At 42.4% G+C, this 20,952-nt stretch overlaps 1 protein-coding gene across 2 annotated transcripts in view; it reads right to left on the minus strand.

Annotated features, from left to right (window-relative positions):
• The window catches only part of FCHO2 (FCH and mu domain containing endocytic adaptor 2), a 69,997-nt gene extending 51,390 nt beyond the window's left edge, over window positions 1-18,607 (minus strand). Inside the window, exon 1 of one of the 2 annotated variants that reach the window (XM_033164786.1) lies at window positions 18,441-18,606. In XM_033164786.1, coding sequence (XP_033020677.1) covers window positions 18,441-18,473 — 33 coding nt within the window. In that variant the 5' untranslated portion in view covers window positions 18,474-18,606. Of the gene's footprint in view, window positions 1-18,440 lie in introns of both variants that reach the window. The other variant, XM_033164787.1, reaches the window with a different exon arrangement.
• Between the last annotated feature and the right edge of the window lie 2,345 nt (window positions 18,608-20,952).

Raw genomic sequence — 20,952 nt, forward strand, 5'->3', positions numbered from 1 at the left:
AGAAAGCCTTCTTGCCAGTAATACTTGCTTTTCTTTGATTCTGCTTGTTAAGAGTGCCAGCATTTTCTTAGCCCTCATGCTTCCTTTCCTGATCTGCAGTATACACTCCAGCTGAGTGTCTAACATCGTGTTTTTAAAGAACTCCCAAGCATTTTTGAATGATTTTGCCCACTTGACTTTGCCTTTCAACTTCCTTTTTACAAATGTCCTCATTTTGGGGAAATACCGGTATCCTCTTTTGAAATAAATTGTGACTGTTCTGGGCTTTCTTTAAAATTGGCCATCTACATGTATGTTTAATTTAACTAGAACTATGACCAGTGCTCCCAACTGACTTGACAACACTTACATAGCATACTGGGTCCTGGAAACAACTTAAGATTAAGTTCAGGGTTGCTGCCCCTCTAGTCAGTTCCATGACCAACTGTTGTAGGACACAGCCATTTAGGGTATCCAGAAATTTTACATTTCTGTCATGGAACATACATGATAGTTGTGGGGGAAGTTACCCATTACTACATTTTCTCTTTTTGATGCTTCATTTGGATTTGAATTTCATTCTTCTTCGACTTCCGGCGAGGACGCCATTGCGGGCGGCTGAGGGTCGTTTCGCTGCCGAAACGACCCTGGCCAGCCTTGGGGGTAGGAGCCCCGCTACCGCACAGCGGGCTCCACAAAACCGCGGGTTGAGCGTCCCGCGGCATGGGCTCTCCAGCGAGCCCACTATGGCGCTGAACCCTTCTCCCGTTCCCTTTGTAAAAGGGGCGCGGGAGTGAAGGGACAACGGCGCCGGGCTGTGGAGGTATGCCCCAACCAGGCTGGTGAAGCGGCGGCCGCCGCCTGCACTGAACGAGTTCGTTCTACCTGATTTGGAAGAAAAAAGAAGAAACCCGCAGGCCGTGAGTACGGAAATAATTGGATCTAAATTTTTTGACATTTGGTGCTCCGGGAGGTACGTTAAAAAGGAAGCCCGTTCCTCCCTTTGTTTAAAGAAGAAAATAACTGTTTCTGACTGTGACTGCTGATGCAGTAGTGGATACAAAGTTTCGATGGAGTGTTTCTTTTGACAAGTGAGACTGGCTGAATCCCTTTTAGGGGAATTAAGCTGGTGGAAATATTTCTTCTTGAAGTTGTTGGAATGCAATCTTTTCATCCTGACTCTGGGGAAAATGGTGGCTGAAACTTATGGTTAAAGATGGAAAAATACTGAAACCTGATACCCTATGCCTACTTCTACCATGCTTGGTTTCGTTTTTAAATTGGCTTTAGACTCAGGACTGACCCATGAACAAAGGATTATTCTTTTGAAGTTAGAACTACTAAATCAGAAATTAAATCTGTTGAATCAGGATGTCGAGGAAAAGTTATATCCCACAGGAAAGACTCTTGAGAACTTTGTTAAACTGGAAGAAAACCTTGGTAGGGAACTTGAGGAAATTTTTGAAAAGCAAAGTACAGTGTCTATGCAACTCCGAGAAGATGGAAAATCCTGTTGGGGTGAGAGACCCAGGGTTAGAAGACAATTTATATCCAATTTCTGGGGTGAGAGCCCAGAAATGATGGGAAGAAGATTTGTGAATCTACAATCGGAAGATGATTGGAACTTTGAAACGGAGATGCTGGAAGGAGATGATTCGTGTATCCTGAAGCTCCCTGCAAGGACATTTATGGACTGCGTCTGGACCTGTGGATTTATAGAAAAAGAGGACATTCTGGACAATGGTGTTGGAGGGAGATGGAGAAATGTCTGGGGGGAGACCCCGAGATGGCGAAGGAAAATGGTCAGAAAAGGGATAGGGTGAGAATATTTAAAATATAAATAGGATGGCTTATTATGGTACCCTGAGGTCAGTGTGTTAAGAATTTAAGATTTTGAACTAGTGAAGAGATATGTTAATTTTCTTTATTAGCAGCAGTTTAAGTGAAATAAGATGTATGATTTGAGTTAAGAAGTAATAGGTATTTTGAAGTAAAAATAAATATTAAGAAGTATGTTTAGATTTTTTGGATGATTTAAACTTTAGAGATGAGAAGTTATTAACGTAAATTAGAATTGGAACCAAAGGAGAGAAAACGGGGGAAGTCACCCAGTACAGATTCAAACAAGAATTTTTTGTTGTTGTTGTTCTAAACAAGAAAAATAATTATTGGTGTTTTAGTGGTGGTTTGTATTTGTTTTTCATTATGTTTTGATTGTTGTGTTTGTGTTGTTGTATGTGTTTTGTTGTTCTTTGTTTTGTAAAAAACCAATAAAATTCTTATAAAAAATAATAATGAATTTCATTCTTCATCTCAAGGACCACTCTGAGCATTTGGATCATGGGGACATTAGCATTTCCACCAGACTAAATTACTCTTAGGACCCACAAAATGTCCCAGAATATTCCCTAGTGGCTAACAATAGCTACTTGCCACAATAGCAAATACCTCTGCTGTTGAAGGCAGTATGCCTCTGAATACCAATTACAGTGGTACCTCGGGTTAAGAACTTAATTCGTTCTGGAGGTCCGTTCTTAACATGAAACTGTTCTTAACCTGAAGCACCACTTTAGCTAATGGGACCTCCCGCTGCCGCTGCACCAACAGAGCATGATTTCTGTTCTTATCCTAAAGCAAATTTTTTAACCTGAAGCATTATTTCTGGGTTAGCGGAGTCTGTAACCTGAAGCGTCTGTAACCTGAAGTGTCTGTAACCTGAGGTACCACTGTAGTGGGAATCTTAGGAGAGAAGAATGCTGTTGCACTAAAGTCCTGCTTTCAGGCTTCTCATAGGCATATACCTGGCCAGTGAATGAACAGGATGAAATTGTCAGCAAGGCAAGTGAGGAATGTGTTGGACCTTATATTCTTGGCATATTTTGAGTTCCAACATATATCAGGGAAGTTGAAGTCTCCCATAACTATTATCTCTCTCCTTTTTGAATGATTGGTAATCTGCTCTAGTAAGTCATCATCCAAGTCTTCAGTCTGGCTTGGAAGTCCATATATTTTTACCCATAGACTCTCAATCTGCCTTCCATGTTCCAAGTCACGGATCTTTTCACAAGTATACAAATTATTTACAAATAATGGTACTCCACCTCCCTTCCGGTTTGATATATTCTTTTAGAGCAGGTTGGACATCTCAATTTCGACATTCCAGTCAACAGTTTCATCCCACCAGGTTTCTGTAATGCCTATTAGATCAGTGTTTTTCAACCACTGTTCCGCGGCACACTAGTGTGCCGCGAGATGTTGCCTAGTGTGCCGTGGAGACGGTTGGGATTTCCCCCCCTACTCGGGTGAAGATGTCGCGGTATGGCCATTACGGTGGAGGTGAGTGGCGCGGGTGGAGAAGAGACCGCAGCGACGCCTCTCTTTGGCTCTTTTCGAGGCCCCGCTTAGCTAAATTCGCGGCGCCTAGGAGGGGACTCCCCTCGGGGTAACGGCAGACGGGGCTTGTGGCCGGACCTGGCGGGGTTTGTTTTCCCGCCCTTCGGCGCTACTGACGCTGCGCGGGCAAAATGGAGGCGGCGCCAAAGATGGCGGCGCCCAGGGCTGCTTCGCTCGCCTTCGGCAGCGATGAGATGGGCGGGCTGGTCGAGGGAAGAAGCCGCGAGGGCGGCACCGCGGCGGTGCGTTTGGCGGAGCCGTCGGCGGAGGGAGGGCGGTGCGAGGGTGGAGAAGCGGCGCCGGAGGGCGTGAAGGGCAGTTACCGCTGCTTGCTCTTCCTCTGCCGGCTGCCTGCTCGTTGGCGCGCTTTCCAGGAGCCTCTAATAAAGGGAGCGGCGGCCTCCCCCTTTCTCCTTCTACACGCGCCTGCTTAAACTTTTGTGCCCCGAAGTATGTGAAGTGCGCTTCCTATGCGGGTTTTTTTTAATTAATTGCTTTGAGTATCTCGGCTATAACATCCAATTAGATTGACAGAAAAACTAGGCGAAATCTTTTGCGTTGATACAGGGTGTCGGTATAATAGTATTATTTTCCTCCTTGCCGTCGCTTTGACGTGGGCCCTTCCCCGCCCCCTCCATAAGCTGCCAGCATGGATGCTGGAAACTTGCGTTTATAATGGTTGCAGCCCTCCTTTTGCGGTTCAGTGGGAGTGCAGTTTGGCAAGTGAAGTGAACATAGCCTGAAATTGGCTTAAGACTATTAAGGACGTGTATTTTCTTGGAATTTTCCATAAAAAAATCTTTTTTCTTTTGCGGGCACCGGACTGTGTCCTGGGTATGGGGGGTATGGGGTTTTTTTGACATCATCTTCCGACTTCCTTCCCGCCAAAGCACAGTGTGCGCAGCAGCGGAGAGAAGAATTTCTGTTTACTTACTATTTCATAATAGAGTAATTATAAAATACTTTCTTTGTGTTTATTTGATTCCTATTCAAGAGAATTACTTTATATATAGTCAATATAGGCACAGAGTTAATTTTTTTAACATTTTCTAATGGTGGTGTGCCTCGTGATTTTTTTCATGAAACAAGTGTGCCTTTGCCCAAAAAAGGTTGAAAAACACTGTATTAGATCATATTTGCCATTCTGTATTAAGAGCTCAAATTGGGCTTGCTTGTTTGCCATACTCTGTTCATTGGTATAAAATATTTACAAGCATTTACAAGCTTGAACATATTTAGTATTTAAACCACACTAAGTGCACTTTAATTATTTGCTTGCTTAATCAAATATTATAATTACAGTATACAAATTATAGCCAGGTTTAGAAGCCATGCATCTAGTAACCAGCTGTGAAGTCCAGTCCTGCCATGATACACAATATATGCATTTATCGATACACATATTGTATAATGATGTAACTTGAGTTTTATGTATACGGTACTTAATTCCTCCACCACAACCACTTTCAACATGAAATTTGCTCTACAGGTTTTTTCTTCTCCTTTCATATTTTTAACTGCCCCAGATTTACATATGTGGTATTCAACTAGGTTTTACTCAGAACAGATCCAATGAAATTAATGGACACAACTTAGTTATGTATAATAATTTAAGTGGATCTTCTCCAAGTAAATCTCAGTTGAATACTACCCTATGTTTTATATCAGTTTAGTTACAAAATAGTTACATTGCTGTTTCCTGGTACAATCACAAAATACAGGGAATGAGCAGAATTTGGCTAATAAAATTATTTGAATTTTCTAAGACTATATATTCACAAAAATGAATATATAGCTTTTCATGAAAGTGTTCATGTGGAATCTTAAAAGGCTAAACTCATTTGCAACCTACTCAAAACAAGCCAGGATATGAACCCAGAGAATGCCTTATATCCTAGCTTGCTTTGAAGCTATTAACCAGTGTTTCTGAATTTGCACACAATTGAACGTTATGGATAAGAGTTAAATGCTAGGTGTTTGCATAAAGGAAGGAGAGAAATGGCTGCAAAGAGGCTGCGTGGTAGGCAAGTCATGGCTTAAAAGGTAAAGGGACCCCTGATGGTTAAGTCCAGTTGAGAAATGACTCTGGGGTTGCAGCGCTCATCTCGCTTTACTGGCCGAGGGAGCTGGCATTTGTCCGCAGACAGTTCTGGGTCATGTAGCCAGCATGACTAAGCCGCTTCTGGCGAACCAGAGCAATGCACGGAAACACTGTTTACCTTCCCGCCGGAGCAGTACCTATTTTTCTACTTGCACTTTGACGTGCTTTCGAACTGATAGGTTGGCAGGAGCAGGAACCGAGCAACGGGAGCTCACCCCGTCGCAGGGATTCAAACCGCCGACCTTCTGATCGGCAAGTCATGGCTTAGTAAATTCAAATTATTGGCTTTCTGTTATATGCAAATGCAACAATTTATGTAATGCATTCCAAGACAGCAATGTTATTCATAACTATCTGGGAGTAAGCGCCACTGAACCCCATGATACTTCCTTTGAGTAAAACAGCATTGATTCAAACACACTGAACATTTGTTTAACAAAGTTTGAGTCAGCCAAATACAACCTTTTGATTTTAATCAGAAATGAAAATATTGTGAAAAGGTTTTACTATTTAAAGTGCTAGGCCAAAACAGGAAGCACATAAAAAAGTATCCAGGTTCTACTTGATTATTTTCTTCACTTTCCCCTACCCTATTACCATTTCTTTATTTTTGGTATGTACTAATTTGAATTGCAAGTGACTACTGTGAATGTGACAACTGAGTTACCATTATTTAGCATGACATGCACAAGCAGAAAGAAGCTGCAGCAAGACTTGGGCTCAGGTACTCTCTCTCTTCTTCTCTGGCATAGCCAAGAGGCATCTGAATATTCCACTTTTCATTACCTACAGCTTGCCATGTGGTCCAGACCTAGATTTGTATTTAACCTTAAATTATGGTGAAACTGAACAATGCAATTTCAGAAATAATGATTTGAAGTTGGCTTGTTTTAAACCAGGGTGCAGGGATCTGCTGGATGCAGAACATATGTAGTGTTCAGCAGGAAGCACCCAGAGGGAAAGGGCTTTCATATTGTCTGATGTTGCTGTGCAACTGCAGCACCTTCCTCTGCAAAAAGATTTGGAGCAAGAAAATCAGAGCAGAGAAGAAAGTGTCTTCTCTCTGTGTGTGATAAAGGTGTATGGTTGTATGTGACACATGAACTTTTGAGACTGACCCTGTCCCTTAATAGAATGTAGCCTACTACTTTGCACCAGGATGTTTCCCCCATTTCAAAAACATTCCTCATTCCTGTTTTAAACTAACCACAATGACAAAGCAAACTCTTATTACCAAAAAGCAATCTTCTGTACTCCCAGCTGTGTGGGAAAAGGGAGGCAGCACATGAACCCGAGTCTCTGTTGGACTGGATCCACCACAAAGCAGTGCCGCCCACCCCTAACTCAAGACAGCCACTGCAGGAGGATACCATGGCTGATGTTATCAAAAGCCACCAAGAGGTCAAGGAGAATTAACAAGGACAGATTTTCCCATCTCTCTCCTGACAAAGGTCATCGTACAGGGCAACCAAAGTAGTTTCTGTGCCAAAACAGGGCCTAAACAATGATTGAAATAGATCTAGAAAATCTGTTTCCTTCAAGGGCACCTGGATGTGGTCCACAACCACCTGTTCAAGAACCTTGCCCAATAAGGGTAGATTAGCAACCGGCTGATGGTTACTTTCTGAATCCAAGGAGGGTTTCCTGAGGAGTGGTTTTGGCACTGCGTCCTTCAAGCAAGCGGGGACTACCCCCTCTCCCGTTAATCTCCTTCCTGGCACAGCTGTCCCTTCCCTGCTAGTTATTATCAGCTAAGAGGAGAAAGGGTCCAGAGTGCAATAGGTTGCCGTGACTGATCCAAGCCTTACTAACTGAATCTCATCGAAACAGTGCTCTGGACACCCCTTGAGATTCATCTGCTGTAACAGTAGAGTTAAGATCCAGGTGGATGGAAGAGATTTTATTCTCAAAATGCTTTGCAAGCAAATCACAGCGAGCTACCATTGGTTCTACCACCTCCTTCAAGGCAGACTGCAAGAGGCCCACACACCCCAGAAAAGCTCTGCTGGATGGCAAAAAGAGAATGCAATGGAGGCAGCTAAGTATGCCTGCTTTGCTGCCTTCACTGCCACTAGGTAGACTAGATGATGAACCCTCACAAGTGTTCGAATGCATTCCACTGGAGTTTTCCTCCACTTGCTTGTTTCCCGGCCTGGGAGGGGGCTTGACTGTGACATGGCCAGTGATAGCAAAAAGATTACTAACCTAATGAGAGAATCAAGCTTCACCCTCCATTCCCTCTACTTTGTTTTTAAACTGTAATTCCTGTTTACTGCAATGGATGATTAGCATAAGCAAGTAAACCTCTCCTCCTACAGAGAGATTTGCTCAGTTTCCTGTATTTCCATACCTTTTTGAATTTGATCTAATCATCACAAACAGAAGCAAAACTTAAAAGCCTCCCTGAGCCTAGTCATTATCACCTCAATCACTTTCCAGAGCAAGGAAGACTAGTCACCATAATTACCCTGGAGAGTAGATTTGCTGGCACCTGTTATGTTCAACTACCTTTGAACATATGATACGATACGATATGATAATCTTTATTGTCATCGTCCAATACAGAACAAAATTGAAAAAAATCTACATCAGACATGCAAAAACCGACAAGCCTACTATCCTGAAAATGCCTATCGACTGATTCCCCATCCTGCCTAGGCATAATTAACCTCCTAAACTTTAATACCCTACCTGATTAGCCCCCTAAAAACTCTGGTGCCCCACAACTAAATACAGATACCGGTACTCCCTTAGAGACTGCCTTACACTGCGTTTAAAACCAAAATCGCTTTTGGATAGAAACTGTTTCTCAGGCGGCTAGTCCTGGTCTTTATAACCCTGTACATTCTTCCTTAATTACATACTTTCAGTTTTGTTTTCTTGCAATAATCATATAAACACACAAAATCAGATACAACTAATTTAGGGTAGTGGAAAAGTTTCTGAAAACCCTCATTACAACATATAGGACAGAAGGCATAGAAATGAGAAAATACCAGAGTAACTCATTTTATTGCCTGAATATGGAACTTTCAAGTTCATGCTAGGTGCTGAGACAGTGTGTGGCTCAAACAAGGAGCACTGTAAGATAGGCACCAATTCCCTGCTTTCTGTACCACCAGAACATGTATTCTGTATCTACAGCACTGTACCTATCTTCTCTGGCTACTACAGGAACTATTGTCTTTTCTGATACTTTTCCTTGGAAGGAGCAATTATGCTGAATTCCTCAATTTCTGCATTTTCTGTTAGTAGTTCTCAACACTCACCTGGGGAACTTTGTTAGCTGTGGGAATCTATTGGTTTAATGGTTGAGAGTTTCAATTGCAAAAGAGAAAAGGAAAATGGAAGGCAGAAAGAGGGAGTATTGGCTCATTCAAGTGACTACCAGTTTATATTGAGCATTCTGTAGCAAGAGGGTATTAGGATTATGGAGTGATTGTTACAGGTTTGACAACAGTAATGTACCATGGAAAGTTTTGCAAAGTGGGAAAATTGCAGGAAGTTTTCCAATGCTTAATTTTTCTGTAGAAAATGTCCCATTAATTTCCCCCCCCCCCCCATAAAAGTAGTAATAATTAGTGGATACCAATACGATTACAAGCTGCAAGCTTGGCAGTTTCAGAGTTGTAATTAATGTTTCTCAGGAAGTGTTAAAGAATGTACTTCTATATATTTTCCTGATTTGTCACTGGGGGTAAAATAGAACTGCAAATGTTACCTGATTGCCTGTGCAGGTCAAGTAAAAAAAAATGAAGCTAAGCTTCTTATTTCATCTCAGATGGCATAATGTAAAAGAAGTTCATGCCACAATCTTTACATTTTTGCAGGTACTGTACTTACAAATAATTTACACATAAAGCTTTGAATGTATTTGAATAGAACATTTAACAGTGCAATCCTAAAAATTTCTATTCAGAAGTAAGTCACAAATTCACAGGCAATATTTCATTGCTTAGATTAGCCTTCTCCAACACAATGCCCTTCATGTGTTTGGGACTACAACTCCAATCAGCCCCAACAAGCACCTTAAGCATTCTAGTCCAAAACATCTGGAAGTTGAAGGCTGGTTTCATACTCCATGGCATGAGCCATATTATACTGACTACTAGCACCCAAGGGCTAAACAAGTCAATAATTTCTCTTCAGTAAATGCATATATAGATAAACTTCTCAGAATCTGAATAGGCCTTGAAAACACCAACTTAAGTTATCAAATATTGCAAACACTGAATAACCATAAGGTTTCACATGATAGTCAGTCATACTAAGCCACACCCTCCATTCCATTTTCATAAAATTTGCAATAAGTGCCCTCTAATGTCACCTGGATGAAATCACCCACTTCAGCACCAAAATCCCCAAAATTGCAAACTGGAAACTGGGAGGTAAGTACACTATTTGTTGGGTCCAAATACAGCTTCTTTACCAGAGTGGCTGGGGAAACCCAGCCAGATGGGTGGGGTAGAAATAATAAATTTATTATTATTATTATTATTATTATTATTATTATTATTATTATTATTATTATTATTATTATACCACTGCCCCCTTAAGAACTGTGGGAACTAATCCTTCTGAGTTGTCCATATGACCAATCCAATTCTAGCTGATTTGAACTGTCAAGATAGGAAAGACCCTATAGAACACATATGTCTCAGCCTTCCAAGCAACTTGTCCACATACTCATGCAATACATGCTTAAATGGATCCATAACAACCTGACTAAACAATGTCCAAGCCCCATTCCTCTCAGAAGCCAGTGCGGATACAAGTGATTTTATCTAGAAAATGTCTAGTCATTTTGTCACAGCAAGCTTTTTGAGTGTTCCACTATCTGATCTCTTGATCCTATATGAAGATGGTTATTCCACTTCTACATCTCTTGTACTTAAAAATGCAGTGTACTAATAGGCTGTTACAGGAAAACAGCAGCAACTGTCAAAAGGTCTTAAAGCACCAAACCAGATGTGAGTTTACAGTACCACAAATGATCAATTATAAATAAGTTATCCTGTAATGCAGCAGGGAGCTTAAACAAAAAAGCAAAGTACCTCTCTATATAAACATGAACCCACTTTTAGGAGTCTCAGTGCTTAACAGTGCCTTACTACTTTCAGCCTATAAAACTAGAAGAACTATGAATTAAAATACCTCTTCCAATGGAACAATAATTGCATGTTCATTGTATATGTTCATTATATCTGCATTGAAAATAAGCCCACAAAAGTTATTAGCCTACAAAAATATTTACTAGTCTGCTGGAGCTGGCAGAGTAAGGCTAGAGAGCTTTATCCCTTATCCAGTATGTCCAGAAGAAAGCAACCTAAATAGTGAAGAATCTGGAAACCAAGAGCTATCAGCAATGGTGGAAAGAGAGGGGTGTATTCAGCACTGATAAGAGAAGATTAAAGAGTAACATTATAGCTGCCTTCAATTATATGAAGGGTTGCAATGTGGAAGATGGAGCAGACTTGTTCACTGTTACTCCAGAAGGCAGGAGTAGACACAGTGAGCGGAAATTGCAAGGAAGCAGATTTTGATTAAACATACAGAGAAACCTCCTAACGACAAGAGATGCTCAACATTAGAATAGCCTGTCTTAGCAAACTCTTTTTTGTTCGATGGCTGGATGGTTCTCTCTCTCAGGGATGCTTTTGTGCAGTGGGCTGGACTTAGCAATGAACAAATCAGCCTATTTTCTTTTTGTGCCAGTGCTCAGTTCAGGGCTCTTTGCAGTTTTTTTTAAAGATCCCTTCCAATTTATGAATTTTATTATAAAATTTGGTATTTGGATTTTGCCTTAACTAGTTTATATACACATGCCAGCTATACAGTACAATGTAAGCAAACAGCAAAAAGCAATAAAGTCACACAATCTACATGCATTGGGATTGGCTGCCCATTAAATCCACATCACAGTCTGGCATAATTACTTCATTGTATTAGGAATGATGTATTGGTTGGGCTGATACTAGGTTATCCTGCTTGCACCACATTATTATTTTTTACCGGTAAATACAGTATGCCACATAATGGTTTATCCCATGACAGTGCCAACATAATCTTATTTATATAATTCAAACCCAGTACATCACATTATACTTCACCATAAATGAGGAAATAAATCCTGAATGGAAAGCTATTACACATGCATAAAAGAATCATGGTTGCACAGAAGACTGTATAGCTAGCATAGTATAAGAAGTACATGTTGTCAAAGGATACATTGTTTTTCCATTCGCATACATGCAACAACAGTTCAAGTACAGTGGTACCTCGGTTTTTGAACAGCTTAGTTCACGAACAACTTGGAACCTGAACGCTGCAAAACCAGAATTAGATGTTCTGGTTTGCGAACTTCTTTTTAGAAGCTGAACGTGCTCCATTTTGAGTCCTGAGCTTCTGTTTTTACTGTTGCACTGCTAATTTGTAATTCAAGTCTTCTTTTTCTGATTGCAGCTTTCTGAGGTGATATTTGGAGCTTATATTTAGTGCTTTCGTTTTTGCTATTTATTTTGCATTGTTTTTGAGGCTTTTTTTTTTGGTTAATTTGTTTTAGTGACTGTGTGGAACCCAGTTCAGCTACTGATTGATTGATTGATTGATTGATTGTGTGACTGTGGAAATGGATAAAAGCACCCCATCCAAATAATGTCTATCATCTACAATACTGTTTTATTCATTTTATAGTACAATACATTGATTACTGCTTTCATTTTACAGATCAATGATCTCATTAGATAGTAAAATTCATGTTAAATTGCTGTTTTAGGGATTGTTTTTAAAAGTCTGGAACGGATTAATCCATTTTGCATTACTTTCTATGGTAAAGCACGCCTTGGTTTTGGAACACTTTGATTTTGGAATGGACTTCCAGAATGGATTAAGTTTGAGAACCAAGGTACCACTGTACTCTGTAAATAAATTTGTATGCTTATTTGGAAATCCTTGAACTGAAAAATGTACTGATGCCCTAAAGTGATCTCGATTTGTTTATATTTGGTAAACAAAACTAAAAATATGCTGCACACATAATATCTTCTAGTTACAGGTAGGTAGCCATGTTGGTCTGCCGTAGTCGAAACAAAATTAAAAAATTCCTTCCAGTAGCACCTTAGAGACCAACTAAGTAATATGTTGTTATTATTATAATATATATAGTATACCACATCTTTTTCAGTGAAGGGAGTCAATGAGGCTTACACACAAAATCAAGAATCACTAAAAACAAAACAAAAAAATTAAAAAACAATTAAACATTAATAGAAGTAAAACTATATACACATATAAAGTCTGTTTAAAACATACAAATAATTACAATAAAAACAGCACAGCACCAGCCCTTTCATCAAAAGCAGTCAGTTCCCAAAAACCTGTTGGAACAAGAATGTCTTTACCTGCCAGCAGAAGGACAAGGAGGAAGCCAGTCTAGTTTCTCCAGGGAGGAAGTTCCAGAGTGATGCATAAATATCTCAAAGACATATAATAGCCAAAAGTATCAGACCTGACATTTTTTATTATGAAAAGTAATTAACAGAATAGTTGCAGTCAATTCTGCAAATTTTGTGATTATTGATATTAGCCCTGTTACCTTCTACCCTCATTGACAAATCAAGTGTCAGAATGAGTGAAATACCATATACATTGTATGTGTGTCCCTATATACATATTCAGGCAAAGTCACTGGGATAACAGTTAATTATAACATTGAAACCATTTTTTAGAATAATAGAACTGTAGAGTTGGAAGGGGCCCCAAGGGTCATCTAGTCCAACTCCCTGCAATGCAGGAATGTTCTATCATTGTTCCATCATTAATGAGTTTCAAAAACAAGAGGGACCTGCAGCACAATGTTGCAGTATATTCAGAGAACCCAAATAGGAGCCTTTAAATGCTTTTCAAGCCTTGGGGCAAAGTGAATTTCAGGAGTTTCTTTCCCTGTTGGCCTTCTACAGCTGTGTTACAATAGCACTAGAGAGTTGCCAGTGTCAAACTCAATACTTTCATACCGTAGCTATGAAGAGGGCACTCAGCTGAAGAGCTGGGATGCTGAATAGGTCAATTCCCTCTCTTCCTCTGCCCTCCATTTGCCCTCCTTTCTTTTACAACTGACAGAAATATTGTACTCTAGTGATTAGATCAGCTTTTCTCAATCTTAGCCCCTCATGTTGTTGGACTACAACTCCCATCATCTCTAGCTAGCAGGGTCAGTAGTCAGGGATGCTGGGAGTTGTAGTCCAACAACATCTGCAGACCCAAGGTGGAGAAAGGCTGTGTTGGAGTGTTGGACTAGGACTTGGAAAAGCAGAGCTGAAAACCACACTCAGCCATGAAGCTCACTGAGTGACCTTAGGCCAGCCAATCTCTCTAAGCCTAACTGACTTTACAGTGTTGTTGTGAGGATAAATGGACTGGGGGAGAGCCATGTATTGCAGCTTGAGCTCCTTGGAGGAAAGGTGATCTCTAAATATTATAATAGATTAAGTAAACTGTTCTCAGACATAGACTTAACGGATAGATTCCTTTATTTCCTCAGACTTTTAAAGAAGAACAATCTGAGTGAGAGACTGCTGGTGTCCTTCTATCGAGGCAGCATAGAGAGCATTCTTACATACTGTATCTGTGCCTGGTTTGCCAGTTGCACAGTCACCGATAGGAAAATGCTCCAGAAGGTCATAACCACACCCCAAAATATTATCAGTCATCCTCTCCCATCTTTGGATGAACTATATAGTCCTGTTGTCTCAAAAAAGCAAACAATATTTTACAGGATTCATCTTATCCTGGATATAGTCTGTTTGCACGGTTGCCTTCGGGCAAGAGATATAGAACAATTAAATCAAGAACGAATAGACTAAAAAACAGTTTTTATCCAAGAGCTATAACTATTTTAAATGCTATAACCAAATGATATGATCTTGGGGAGTCTTGATGGATGGTATGTGTATGTGTGGCTGTAAATGTATAAATGCGTATATGTGGCTGTAAATGTGGGATGGCATTCAATATGTGGCTGTAAATGTGGGATGGCAATAAAGTATCTATCTATTTAGATTCACAGTCTACCAATTTATTTATTTAGATCCTCCCCCACCCCTCTCTTTGTAGGCTAAACTCTTACCAATGTTCTGTAAATTCCCAGGTTCTTGTTAGCAGTTTTACTTTTCTTTTCATTAATAGATTTATAAAATTCTGTATATCTAGGGCACTCCTCAAGGAAGCAGAAAAAACTAGCTTATTTTGGGGTGGCTCCATTTTGTTTCGAAACTAATAAGCACTCAAAACACTTGGTGTACAGTAGACTTTAAAGCAGAGTTTGTTTTTAGAAATGTTTCTAGGGCAGTGGTGGCGAACCTTTTAGAGACCGAGTGCCCAAACTGCAACCCAAAACCCAATGATTTATCACAAAGTGCCAATCCGGGGGATAATGGGGGAGAGTTGTTGAGCTTTTTTTGGGAGGAGTACCCCAGAGTTGTTGAACTTATATCTTCACTTTATGTATAATATTTTCAAAATAAATAGTTGCCTTTCTTAAATTACTGATTTACTAAAATTCAAGAAAACACAAATTGCCTCCAGAAAATGTATACATGTTACTTAAGAGGCAATTCAAAGGCTTGAATAACTTTTGCTATGCTCTGACATCAACAGAGGCCACAAAACCATTCCCCAAAGCACAAAACATACATATGAAAAGTACAAAACGCAACATTTATTGGCACAGCTCCTTCCCACTGACCCCTTGACCAGCATTCAGCTGACTAGGACCAAGATCACCTGAAGGGGGAGAATAGCTCTAATTTTATTTTTAGGAAGCCTTATGGGCCATGAATGGACGTTCTTCCACTGAATTGATTTTAGCCTGCTAGAAACTATTTAAGTTATTGCAGTTTTTATGCCGACTTTAAAAAAAAGCGATTTGTGAAATATATTATTATTACCCCACTATGAGGGCAATAATACACTCAGGTCAGGAAAAACCCCTATCCATGTGTATTCAGAAGTAATGTTCTATTGAATTCAATGGGACTTGCCCCCGTGTAATGGTATCTCCCGCCCTCCCCCCTGGGGGGCTCAACCATAGCAAGTAAGAGAAAGGAATATATGAGGGGACATACCAACGGGGACAAAAAGGGGGGGACTCCACAACCACCACCGACCTGAGCTAAGCACCCCATTAATTCCAAATTACCCACCAGTCACACTTCTGGTGTGCCTCGCAGCAGCAGCTGCCCTAGGATGGGGCCCCAGAGACTCGCTTCATCACAGCCCACCACTCGAGGCCTCGGGCAAACAAGCGAGAAAAGAGAAGCCAACGTCTAAGCTGCTCCGACAGCCCTAGAGCCGACCGGACGACACGCTCATTGGTTGCAGAAGGTGCCTGTCCTGTCCTTGCTCCAAGCCCATTGGGTTGTCCGCATCAAATCCCACCTCCTACACCGAGAATCGCCCGGCCCCTCGCAGGCAGCACGCCTTCGCTAAGTGCCCATTGGACAGGCCTGAGGAGGTTTCCCCCCCTCTCCTTATCCATTTCTGTTGAAGCGTGACTTACTATAGGGAGCGTTTCCCGCCCGCTGCGGCATTTGGGGAGGGGAGAGGCTGTCACCTTTGCAAACCACAAAAAACCGAACCTGATGGGGTGATGACGCGCGTGCCCACAGAGAGGGCTCTGCGTGCCCACTTGGGCACGCGTGCCATAGGTTCGCCACCACTGTTCTAGGGAAAATATAGTGAAGGTTGACTTCATCTATAAGAAACAAATATTTTCACTCCACATCATGGCCACAATACCTCATACAGAATGCTTTTCTATGGAGTCAGTTCACACGTTTGGTTACAAAGTAGCATTCATGATCTACTTTTAAACAGGCCTTAGTCTCATCAAAATTAGAAACATTCATTTGCCAGTGTTCTTTCCTTGAAATTGACACCAGTTAAACCTGGATTCGGTTAAACCTTTATTAGTTAAACCTAATAATTAAGTTATTAGCATTATCTGTTCCTGACACCAAGAAGGTACATGTTTTCAGTAATGGCGGTATATTCTTCTCCAGCAGTGACCAACAATTGCCACATATTTCACACTCTTAAAAAAACCAAAACCAGTCACCAACACCATCCAACTGTAAAATACAGGAACAGAAAATACAGGCAATAAGTATGCGGAAACAATAGGGTTATATATTCTGACTTTTATATAATAAAAAGAACTAGATCCTGGACATAATGAATGTACAAATATTTGCAGAACTGCCACCCCAAATATACTACCAATATCTGTAACAGATACTTCCTTCAAAATATGTCATTTGAAATACATTCAGCCATAAATAAACATTTATAAAGTCACAATCAATATTTCTGTTGATTCTGAAACAGTTAACCCTTTTTTGTCTCAAAATGCCCCAAGTTATCTAAGGTTGAAATCCTGTGCACACTTGAATTCAGTTGGACTTTCTCTTGAGTAAGCATGTAAGAATTCTGTCACTTCTGCTGCAAATGCATACATGTCTACTCAGTAGTACGTCCCATAAAGGTAAATGGCAGATAGCAACCTCAATTGGGTACTAATTCACAAAATTCCTAAGCAGCAATTCACTGGGACTCTGAGCTTTCAGAGAAAAGCCAATCCAATTGAAGGAAATCAAAGTTGAATGAGCATTTTTAGAAACTTTATATGGACAAAAATTCTGTGACACTTTTAAGATAGCAGATATTCCAAGGCAACATCTAAATTATTTCATTAGTAACCTATCCATGCTATTTAAATCATTACATGAAACTACTAGCTTGCTGTTCTTCTGAGTCATGAAGTGCAGAAGAGGCAGAGAAAAAGAGGACAAGCTGTATGTCCTTGTATACAGTTTCATTCGTGGAAAGCACAAATACACTAACACAGTGTCTCTGAAAGAAAGCATGTACCTGTATAGAGGATATTTTTAAAAACCCAAACCAGGTTTGCTCTGTAGTTAGGTGATTGCGTTGATTCTACTGTAAACTGTTAAAAACCTCTAACTGTTTAACTCAAAAGTCATGTAAAAATTCAATGTCCAGACAGTGACTTGAGATTCCTATTATTACTTCATCTCTTTGGTTCCTTTGCTAAGAAGTTTTATATATAATGGATTGGTAACATCTCCTTGTTAAAACAAACAAACAAACATAAACAAGACCTAAAAATAAATAAATAAATAAGCAGTACTACAATGGAATAGTTTCGGATTCCACAAGACACTGAAGATTCACCAGCGGCTTTTAGCAGAAGAGTCAAGGGAAAGGGGGGGGGGATCCCGAGTAAACTTCCACTGAGCGAAGAAGCCTCAGTTTCTAGGGTTTTGTCAGCGAGAGTGAAGAGGAAAAGTAAACAACCTCACCCAGCAGCCTGGCCCCGTCCCGCCGCCGCCGCATCGAGAGACGCCCCTCGGGGACAGGAGGGCACATTTTAAGCCGCAACCACCCCCCAGTCACCCTCCTCTCGGGGCAAAGCAACAGGTGCCCTGGACTTCCTTCCCACCCAGGGAAAGAGAGAGCCGGGGAAGGCAGGCACAGGAGCCACACAAGGGCAATGGCCTGGGATAAGCCCCCGCCACACAAGCCCGTCCCCTCATGCCGGCCTCGCTGCCCCCCCCCCAGCAGCAGGCGCTGGCACTGGTCCCGGAGCGGCCCGTGAGGTAAAAGCCGAGGCCGCCGCACTTCGCAGCGAAGGGAAGCGGCTCCCCCCCCCCCCGTATCCCAACCCGTCGCCACGGCAGGCCCGAACCCTGCCCCAAAGGTGGCGCAAGAGCCGGGAAGGAGAAGAGGCAGAGGCGGCGGCGGCGCCGAGCTCCGGGTCGCTGTCCGGGTCGCCTCTTCTCCCTCCCCGCGCTTCTTTTCCATTGTGCGTGACACGGTCCGGCCCCTGAAGAAGGGAGAGCGGGGTGGGGGGGGGGAGAGGGGAGCAAAAAAACCCAAAACAGTTCCTCACCCAGAAACTCTCCACAAAGTACGCCATGACCATCTCGCTGACTCGGCCCGGCCCCGTCCGCCAGAGCCACCGGGATTTGGGGGTGGGGAGAGCGGCTCGGAGAAAGAGGGAACCGCCGCCGCCGCTCGCCGCCCTTCCCTTCGCGGCACAACAAATCCTCCTCCTCCTCGTCCTGCTCTAACTCCTTCGCCCTCTCTTCACAGACGCGAGCCAGCCTGCGAGCTCAAAGGGGCGCATGCGCCAGGTTGCCGGCCAAGGCGCGCGCACCGCGGCTCGGCACAACACGGGCGGCGTAGGAACGGCCGACTTCCCTGGCGAAGGGAGTGAGCAGGCGCGGAGAGGCGGATGTGCAGGATTCGAGGAGAGGCGGCGGCGGGGAGGGGCGGGCCGGAGGAGCGAGCGAGGCCCAGCTTATGGGGCAGCGGCCGGCGCCGAGGCTCGGAGAGTGGGCGGGCGAATGGAGGAACGCCGTGCGTCGGGGTGGGGGTGGGATAGAAGCGGGGTATCCCCTCCCTCCCACTGCACCCAGGGATATCTTAATGTAAGGCGCCCTGGGGAGCCTTCCGGATGGAAAGGCATCAAAAGGAAGGAGATGCAGGTTGTATGTAAGGAGGAGACTTTTTCCAACAGGTGTGGAGGGAAGCCGGGGCGGCGGGAGGGGGATAAAACAACAGAGGAGGCTGAGCCACTGGTCAGAGTTCAAGCAATTCTCGTCCACGCTGAGGCTTTTTGGTTGGCTTCGGCAGTGGTGTGGTGGTAGAACCCTAAGACGACCCCCTGTTGTTGCTCCAGCATCATGTTCTTACAGCGGCCCATCATCAGTGGCCCATGGGAAGGACACAAGCAGGGCATGACATGTTCCCTGCCCACTTGCCATTCCCACCAAGGCTGGGGACATACCATACATTTAAAGCACATCCGCTGCCGGCTGCAAAGAGTTGTGGGAACTGCAGTCTACCCTTTTCAGAGCTACTATTCCCAGCACCCTTAAACAACGGCACCCTCCCAGGATCTGTGTTGTGGGTGGATGTGCTTTAAATGGAATGTGCACCAGCCAAATCTATATAACAACAAATAAAAAATGCTTACTGTGAGGAGGAGGAGGAGGAGGAGTTTGGATTTGATATCCCGCTTTATCACTACCCTAGGGAGTCTCAAAGCGGCTAACATTCTCCTGTCCCTTCCTCCCCCACAACAAACACTCTGTGAGGTGAGTGGGGCTGAGAGACTTCAAAGAAGTGTGACTAGCCCAAGGTCACCCAGCAGCTGCATGTGGAGGAGTGGAGACACGAACCCGGTTCACCAGATTACGAGTCTACCACTCTTAACCACTACACCACACTGGTGTATTATATAGTGTATATATATATATATATATATATATATATATATATATATATATATATATATATATATATATATATATTGGTGTATATAGTGTTAACTAACGGTGGCAGTGCCAAACCAGATTTTTTCTCAGCCCTGCTCCCACTTTGCATACACTGAAGAGGAGTGGAGGACTGAGATGGTTGCTTGCTATTTTTTGTCGTTTTAGTGGGTCATAATAAATAATTGCTTTTGATGGCAGTTGAACCTTTAGCCAAGTATGTTGATCTAATCTACCACTTATGGGCTGTTCCATAAAAACTAGTAGAAAGCATTGTTAAAGACAAAGTTACCATGCATATAGAAGAACAAGTCTTGCTGAAGCATGGCTTCCAAAAGGGTAAATCCTATTACACCATTTGAGTGTCAACAAGCTCCTTGGGGAGTAAAGGCAGGATATTAATAGAATAAATAAAATAGATGTGGGTGATTCAACCAACAATGCTGAGAGTAAGAGAAAACATGATAGAGGTGTATAAGATTATGTGGGGGGGGGAAAGAGAAGGAAAAGTTTTTCTACTGGTCTCATACAATTAGAACCAAGGGCCATCCAATGAAGTGGAATGTTTGAAAATTCAGACAGACAAAAGAAATAACTTATTTGCATAGTCCATAAAGGTACCTCTGACCGTTAGGTTTAGTTGTGGACAACTCTGGGGTTGCACGCTCATCTCGCTCTATAGGCTGAGGGTGCCGGCATTTGTCCGCAGACAGCTTCCGGGTCATGTGGCCAGCATGACTAAGCTGCTTCTGGTAAACCAGAGCAGCGCATGGAAACACCTTTTACCTTCCTGCCGGAACGGTCCCTATTTATCTACTTGCACTTGACGTGCTTTCAAACTGCTAGGTTGGCACAGTACATACCTAACTATAAAATTTGCCTACATAAGATTTAGTGACGACCACCAACTTGGATGGCTTTAAATGAGGTTTAGACAAATTTGAGGACAGGGCTATCAACTGTTACCAACCATAGTGGCAGTGTTTGACCTATGTTGTTGGCGATAATATGCCTCTGAGTTGCTGGGAATCATCACAAGTGTGCAGAGTGCTGTTGCATTCTTGTTCTATTTACAGGCTTCCCATAGGCATCAGGCTGGCCACTGTTGGAATGAAATGTTGAACT

This window comes from Lacerta agilis, chromosome 11 (assembly GCF_009819535.1).
Source record: "Lacerta agilis isolate rLacAgi1 chromosome 11, rLacAgi1.pri, whole genome shotgun sequence".
Classification (NCBI taxonomy): Eukaryota; Metazoa; Chordata; class Lepidosauria; order Squamata; family Lacertidae; genus Lacerta; species Lacerta agilis.